The 8550-nt window shown below is 38.8% G+C and overlaps 1 protein-coding gene across 1 annotated transcript in view; it reads right to left on the reverse strand.

Annotated features, from left to right (window-relative positions):
• Window positions 1–2793: 2793 nt before the first annotated feature.
• The window catches only part of LOC102306168 (5-hydroxytryptamine receptor 3A-like), a 9751-nt gene continuing 3994 nt past the window's right edge, over window positions 2794–8550 (reverse strand). Inside the window, exons 5-9 of the mRNA XM_005924158.3 lie at window positions 5371–5543; window positions 5124–5278; window positions 4826–5036; window positions 4445–4600; window positions 2794–4182 (exon numbers count right to left, since the gene is read on the reverse strand). Of these exons, the coding sequence (XP_005924220.2) occupies window positions 3920–4182; window positions 4445–4600; window positions 4826–5036; window positions 5124–5278; window positions 5371–5543 (958 nt within the window). The 3' untranslated portion in view covers window positions 2794–3919. The remainder of the gene's footprint in view (window positions 4183–4444; window positions 4601–4825; window positions 5037–5123; window positions 5279–5370; window positions 5544–8550) is intronic.

Raw genomic sequence — 8550 nt, forward strand, 5'->3', positions numbered from 1 at the left:
AAAAAAACACAAAATCGTAACTTACAGGCAAAATGTAAGACCTAAACATCAGAAACTCATCCAACTAAAGTTCAGAAAAATAATTAAAATGTTCAAATCAAGGTCAAATTTAAAAACTCACCAATTAAGGAAAGAAAAGTTAGAGTCCTCAGAGCAGTCATGGCTGTCTGCCTTCAGTCCCAGTAAACGCTTTTAAACTGCACAGCTGCTTACATAGAACAGAGTCATACAATAGTGTGAAGGAGAAATTAATATATGTAAAAAATGAACTGTCAAGTATACTAAAATCCTTCTATTTGTTCCTGTGTGCTGTTGAAAGGGAAATAATACTAATCACCTCTGCATTCATGTCATTGGCTGGCAGCTGAGTCAAAAAGTCAACATGTAAGTATTAAACCAGGAGAGAGTAGACAGGTTTTCAGTGAGCAAACTCTTTGCAGTGCCCGTAAATATTTAATGATAATTCAGTTTTACTTTGAAAAGTGACTCTCTAAGTCACTGATTATGAATTTATATTTTCAGGTATAATACAGAATGTAATTACCAGAGGTTTTATGCAATTATGTGTGAAATCTTCAGAAAGTTTAAGCACTGTTCAGAATATAAAATTCAGCTATTCTTTAATTAACTCAGTTACTTGCAAAATACTTCAAAGACAACAGATCAAATACTGAAAGTGAGAAATAAAATGTTTGAACAATGGTAAAATATTCTTCATTTTGACTGTGTATGGTTAGACAGTAGATTATACATTTAACACAGTTCAAGAGTTTAAAAAACATTTATAACCGTTGATAAATTATAGCCATTTTTATGTATGACTACAACCTGTTTAAAATTCAATCCATGATCTACTTGGTGAGCCTGAGGATTAATCCATGTACAGTGGAAGCCCGGCTTACGAAGACCCCATTTAACAAAAAATTCAAGTTACGAAGGCACTTAACAGCAATATTCCTGCCCATGATACGGCAAAATGCCCGTGTAACGAAATAGATAAAATAGAAAATTTTTAAAAATTAAATTAAATTCCATAATGTTATATACATGTACACGTACGTATGTATGCTTTCTTCAACCTCCGCCACCTCCTCCTCCGCCAAGAACTTCGTCTTCAGCCAGCTCAAAAGGCGATGGAAAAAGGTGCTTCGACTTACGAAAATTTTGACTTACCAAAGACCTTCTGGAACGAATAATTTCGTAAGTCGGGGTTCCACTGTAATTTATTAATCGTGATTGATGTTATGCCTGCAGTTGCCAGAAGGGGGAGCTCTGGCCTCCCTCCCAATAAAGCGGCGGAAAGAGAAGCATTGTGTCTGAGCATCGTTCTTCGTTTGTCTCCTTTTAGGTTTAAAATAAGGTTGGGCGATATGTAATTAAAGTTATAGTAAATTTTCCAACCGACAATCGTCAGTCCAATAAATGACGATAGGCGGTATATTTGCGCAGGTGACTTTTTGATGGGCGGAGCCATGTAACCCTGCATGGACTGATTTGCACATTTAGAATTTAAACGTTTTGTTTGGAGGGAATATTTTAACTTCGTTTCTTGTTTGTTTCGGTCTATCTATCTATCTATCTATCTATCTATCTATCTATCTATCTATCTATCTATCTATCTATCTATCTATCTATCTATCTACTTTTTGGATTATTCATTTATTTATTTATTTATTTGACATGTACCAAATCGCACAAAAGACTTAACATTGAGGCTGAGATTTTTTAACATTTGACGGAAGAGACATTTTGATTTTTAACTTAGTTTTTGTTTAATTTTGTGTTTGTTGTTTGGTTGAGTGTGTAAGACAGATAAACTCTGTAACGGCCTGTAAACATGGTTATAGTGGAAAAAAGAAGCCAGTTTTTCTTTGTTTCCATACCCACCATTGTAGGTCTCTTTTTTTTATTAAAATAAAATGTTTTTGTTTTTTCTGAACATAGCCTACTGTTCGAGTAAATGAATCGCTGCATTTGGGTGCACCATGAGGGTGCATTTGCTTGCAGCTGGAAGAAGTCACCGTTAAAAGAGCGCAATTATTTTTTCCGTTGGCTGGTTCTCTTAGTTTCAGACAAAATGATTAGGAAACTTATTCATACACAAATAAATAAATAACTCTTGTAAAAACAATCGGTAAAAGGCTAAGCCTATTGTCAATAGTCAATATAGTCATCCAATTGCCCAACCTTAGTATTAAATGAGCATTTCTGCTTTTGAACTGTAGAAATATATATGTTGAGATGTGCTGACTGCATTTGCAAATGTACCAATAGGATACTAGAATGTTTAGATGATTTATGTTTCCCTGTAATGTTGGGACACTGTTAAGCTTAGCGCTCTGCTGCTGGCTAGCATGGAGCACCATCCTGCCAGAGTGTGTATAAGACATACAGCATCATGTGCATTTTGGAAGATGCCTATTAATATTTTATGAATGCTTTGTTTATTTTCAGTACTTTTAACTTTAATGATCTATTATGCTTATTGATTTATTAACCATTTTTGTAAATTCTCTGTGATTTTACATCAACTGTGACATAGCTGAGTTACAGTTCTTACCAGTTGCTCCACTTTGTTATAATACAACTTACTATCAACCTCTCTCTGAGCTGTGATGAAGCAGCGTAAGTTGGAAACAGAGAGTAAAATTCTACATCTTGAAATATGGCAACACCAATGAGCACAACTTTTACTTTGAAGGCAAATATTCTGTTTCCAGTTTGCATCAGCCTTTTTTTTTTTTTTACAAGTTCTGCTGAAGCACAGCAAATAGTTACCAATCATTTGCAGCATGTCAGCGTCTTCATTGGAAACTACAGGCAATCTCTTCATTCTGCTAGCCACCAAAACAATCACATGAATGGTTGGATAAGTTGTAACCATGCAAACTACTTGCAACTTGATTGTATCAAGTAACGATCACAAACATCCAAGAAACCCTTACCAACTTGTTTGGGAATAGCAACCACTGGTCGCAAGATAGTTGCCAACTTGTCTCTAGACTTATGTGACTGAAGTTGAAAATAGAACAGTTTTGAGTTACTGGATACTTTTATTATACAGCAAGAAAAAAATACAACGACCTTATTCATCCCACAAGTTGGGAAATTCATGTGTTGCAGCAACCAAAACATTAATTAACCCAAGACAAAAAGCTTGAACAATAATAGGTCAAATAAATAGAATCTCACCAAACGTCCGTAAGGTAAGAATTACACAGAAGAGTCATTACTGCTCCTGCATTCCTGTTGCAGAGGCCCATCCTCTAAGCTGTTGACCCTGGTCAGGAGTCTTGAACTGGACATAACCTGACACATGTTGAGATGTTTTTGATTCTGCTCACAGGCAGCTGACGAATGTGTCTTCAGAGGAACCATTCCTCAGAGATTTTGGTCCATATTGACATACAGTTGCACACCTATGATATGAGTCTCCCATTCCTATACATGCCAAAGGTGCTCTATTGGACTGAAAGTGACTGTTGAAACTATTTGAGTACACCAAATTCATTTCCATCTCCAAAAAAACCAAATTGAGATTGTTTGAGGTTTGTGACAAAACGTGTTTTCCTGCTGAGTGTAGCCATCAGAGGTTAAGAGGCCCGTTTGGACCATTCTCTGTAAACCCTGGAGATAGATGAGACTCAGACAGTACCCTTTGGCAACAAGAAACCTGAATTATTCTAGTTTTGTATTTTATGATTAGTCTTTGTTCTTATTTTGTTTTCACTTTCTTTTCAATGACCTTCCAGAGTGGGTTTCCTCAAGTTTTGAAAAAGACGTGCAGTAGTTATTAACATGTTTCATCCTGCACTGCATGCATTTACTAACATTGCGTAGGTGATGTTTCACAACTAAAACATCTATTTTCATGCACTGATGGATTATACACACAACACGAAATCTACTCAAATTTAAATCAGATCATTTGTGGAATCCACTTTAAATATCCCAACACCACAAAAAGTGTGGAAGCAATCAAATATAAAACAAAGAACACACGATCTATGATTGCAGCCAGTCTCCTGTAGCTTTCTTGCTTTCCATTGACTTCGTCCTGTCTTCCAGTTTTGTCTTGAACTGCCTTCACTTCATCAAGGATTAACTTCAGAAGGTCACAGTCACTGGGTAGGTCACTTCTTTTCGGTTTCCCCTCACCCTTTTTTAAAGTTTCAGCAGAATCTGTGCAGGAAATAAAGACAATAGCCAATATAATAATCAGTTACTATAATACTAATAATATGAATATGATGCTTGTCAATTATTCCCAGTTGATTATTCCATGTCAGGGGAAAAAGCTTGGGATTGTCAACAAATTTCTATGTACATGGCCAGCGCCAGACAGCAGATGAACAAAACGTGGTTCATAGAGACCAAACTTAAGGTCTCATCATGGGGACTAATGGTCTGTAATTTCATTTCCATATCTCAAAAAAGAGGTTACCTTCCATGGGTTCCAGCTGAACATCAGTCTTGGCATTTTCACAGTTTTCAGCCTTCTTATAAAAACTAAAACCTTCAAAGTCCATTAAAAACATCACCAGCATGGTCTCCAGGACACTTACAGCCACCATTGTAAAGATGACCATGCAATAAATGGCTAGAAGTGAGATGCAGAGAGATTATGTGTCAGTGCTATTTTACAAAAGTCTGCCACAATGAAAGATAAGAAATAAGATGATCTTTATTGTCACTGTTGCACAAACAATGAAAAATAGTTTAGCAGATCTTTGGTTTAGCAGCACAGATAGAGCAACATTAGAAATTTGTGGAAAAAATATATATACAACATAGTGCAAGTAAAATGTCTTATCTGAATCCTCACATATGATTGGCATGTGTTTTTCAGTGGACGGCAATATGTCCGCAAGAAGCAGCAGTAAGACAGAGATGGACAGAAGTATTGTCACTTTGAAGCTCAGCTTTTCCACTTTGACCTCACTAATGAAGAATGAAGCCAAATCCATGATCAGGAAATAGAAGAGGGGTATGATGAAATCTATCACATAAAGCATGGGCTTCCTCAACATCAACACCTGTAAAAACAGAGTCATTAGAGACAAAGAGATATGGGCATGTGTGAAAGAGCTATTACTGAAATGTCATCCCAGATATTGTCTTACTCTGAAAGAAACGTAGCTTTTATTTTCAATGGTTTGGTTAGTTGAGTATATGTCGATGTGTTTGAGTTCCCACTGTCCCCTTGTAAGCATGACTGTATCAGAGACTTGAGTAAGGAATCTTTCGTCGCTGATCGTTCCAAATGTTATAGAGTCCACTATGAAGACAATAACAAATGACTCCAAATCATTTGCTCTGACAGAAAAGAGCAAGTGAACCAATTATTACAGTTAATCTGGTGTATTTTACCATCAGAGTTCAGAGATGAAAATGAGATGTAACACGTTTGCAAATCAAAGGGGAACAAGAAGAGATTTAAACGGCACGCAAAGGTCAGCCGCTGCTGAAAGTCTGCCTTCACTGAACCGTTGGAATACACAGTGACCAGTGGACTCATCCGCATGCTCCCATCATCAGAAACACTGCAGAGAGAAGAGGAAACGCATCAGTCATCTGCCAGTAAAGTAATTAAGGGGGTTGGTTATTCATCATCAAAGCTTGCCCACAGCTGGCTGTTTCAGTTTCTTTACTTTAACCTTAAAAAAATCCCTGCAGCCTGACAGCTCAGAGGAAGTGCAGCAATCTCCTTTCATTTCAGACTAATACTTGCTGTATCGCAGTTCACAACAACAAACTCTCATTCTGTACAATGAATTTGTATTATTTTACATGAACATTCAATTCAGTTAAATTCAATTTTATTCATGTAGCGCCAAATCACAAAAACAGTTGCCTCAAGCTTCTTTGTTTGGGAAGGATAAACTCCCTTTTAACAGGCCTGTGGTACTTAGCCAACTAATAGAGATAGGTTGATAATGTTTAAGATCGAAGCATTAATTAATGGCAGGACTTCTTTGAGGTCTAAAAGACACGTTGATGGTTTGGAGGAAGCATTTACTGAAGATCATTTGGAGAAAATGAATATCAGTGGTACTGAAAGTAGCCATACGCATCGTTGCGTCTGTGAGATGGTAATGAGTAATCTTTTTTCTAATGGTTCAAATTTTGCTTGTCATTACTAGTTAATGTTAAAGGAATGTTTTTTGTCAGCCTGGTTAAAGTGCTAAAGAGATACCTAGGGCTCTTCTTATTTTCTTCAATCAGTGATGAATAGTAAGATGTTCTAGCTTCTTTTTAGACAAGCAAACAGGCTAAATGATGATCTAAATTAGGGGGACGCCATTTCCTCTCCAGTTTACGAGTTATTTGCTTCAAGGTGCACATATGAGAGTTACCAGAGAGTCACATACTTCTGATGTTAGGCTTTTTCAGAAGAGTTACAGTATCTAGAGCTGTACGCAGTGAAGAAGTGTGACGTCTTCCAGAGAATCGATTATACGCCAGAAAAATGTGAGTTCCATTCTTCTTCTGTCACCTTTCTTGGGTAGATTCTGGAAGGGGGACAGATAAAGACCGATCCAGCGCAGGTTCAAGCTGTGAGCGAATCGCCCACTGCCACGCCACAAAAACACCTTCAATGATTCCTGGGCTTTGCCAATTTCTGATGACGTTTTATTCAGAATTACAGCCAGGTAACCACACCCCTCACTCACCTAGCCTCCACCAAGTTCCATTTGTCTGGTCCCCTGAAGTCGAAGCAGCCTTTGTTAGACTGAAACAACTGTTCACTTCTGCACATATTTTGTTCCACCCTAACACCACAGAACTATTCATCGTAGAAGCAGATGCCTCCAATTCTGGAGTCGGGGCCATACTCTTGTAACGTTCAAGGCCCCAAGTTAAACTGCAGCCCTGTAGCACCTTCTTGGATCATCACATCTCATGCCAAGCAGAATTATGATGTAGGTGACTGGGAACTGTTAGCAATTAAGCTAGCTCTAGAAGAATGCCGTCACCTGCTAGAAGGAGATGGGCAACTGTTTACCATTTGGACTGATCGGACTGATCACAAAAACGTAACTTAACTAAGAACTGCTAAAAGACTTCACACCCACCAAGCTTGTTGGTCTCTGTTTTTGGGTACTTTAAATTCTCAATTTGATTTCATCCAGGTTCCAGGAATTTCAAGCCTGACGCCTTGTTGCTACAGTTCACCTCCAACGCTGATGAACCTGAGCCTGCAAATATGTTACCTGCCACCTGCAAGGTGGGCGCCATCACCTGGGACACTGACAACACCAAAGTTCTTCTGTCACCCCAGAGTAAGTAGGACTATCTCTTTACTTCTGGAAGTAAACTCTAGAAAAGGATGTCAAGGATTATGTAGCTGTCTGTTCCACTTGTGCACAAAGCAATAATAGCACCAAATTACCATCAGATTTACTCCAACCGCTAATCACCCCTCACAGATCCTGGTCACACATAGTACTAGACCTTGTCACTGGCCTACCCATCTTCTCCGGGAAAACCGTAATCCTAATATGTTCTCCGAGTCAGCCCATTTCATTGCTTTAGATAAACTTCGTTCTGCCTCCAACACAGCCAAGCTCCTAAAGGTCCTCGGTTCACTTCACAGGTTTGGAAAACCTTCTGCTCTGTACTGGGAGCCAGGGTCAGCCTCAGCCTCGGGTACCACCCTAAACCCAATGAGCAAATCAAAAGGCCCAACCAGGAGCTGGAGTCGGCCCTCTGCTGAGTCACAGCGACAAACCCTGCTACCTGATCTTTGCAACTTCCTTGTATACAGTACGCTCCTAATTAGCTTACCTTGTCTGCAACTGGTCGCTACCTTTTGAAGCCTCCCTAGGTTACCAACCACCCGTTCCAGGAACCCAAGACTGATCTCGCCGTTTGATCCGTCAAACACCACCTACATCTCTGTCGGTGCATACAGACCCAGATGTAGGAGGTGCTCCTCAATAAGCACAAATAACCTTGTTAAAATCTTATTGCTGCTTCTGTGTGTGTCTCCATTCACTGGCTTCTGGGCCCTATTGACAAAACCAGTGTTTTTGCACCAACAAACTGATTCATAATGAGATGAAAACTTGCCATATCTCGCCATGGTGTGAAAATATAAAAATTAAGGAAACTGAAGAAATCGAGAACAAAATTGAACAGTAACTGAAAATCATGTTCTCGGGCAAAAGGAAAATAATCCAGCAGATGGATGCATTTGGACCATCATCTAATCCAGCTAAACCAGTTCACTTCAGCCTCAGTGGTGAGTGCTTGTTTCCCTGAGTGCTTGCTTCCTAAAGAACGGTTGTTTAGGAAGGGAAATTGGGAGGAAAGGCTGAAGTGTGGCAAATTACTCAAGAACTAGACTGAAAATCAGCAGCAACAGGTCTAATGCACTAAATCTATATTGGACATTTTTGGTTAATTTCTTTATCGAGGAGGTCAGTGAGTACAACACTGCCATCTGTAAAACACGATGGAGGCTCTGTCATGTTTGGGGCTGCATTTCAGCCAGTGGTGTTGGAGATCTTAAAATTGATGGAATTATAGAAACAGAAAAGCACTGTT

Source organism: Haplochromis burtoni, unplaced genomic scaffold, assembly GCF_018398535.1.
Source record: "Haplochromis burtoni strain Fernald_Lab_line unplaced genomic scaffold, NCSU_Asbu1 Contig_68, whole genome shotgun sequence".
Lineage (NCBI taxonomy): Eukaryota > Metazoa > Chordata > Actinopteri > Cichliformes > Cichlidae > Haplochromis > Haplochromis burtoni.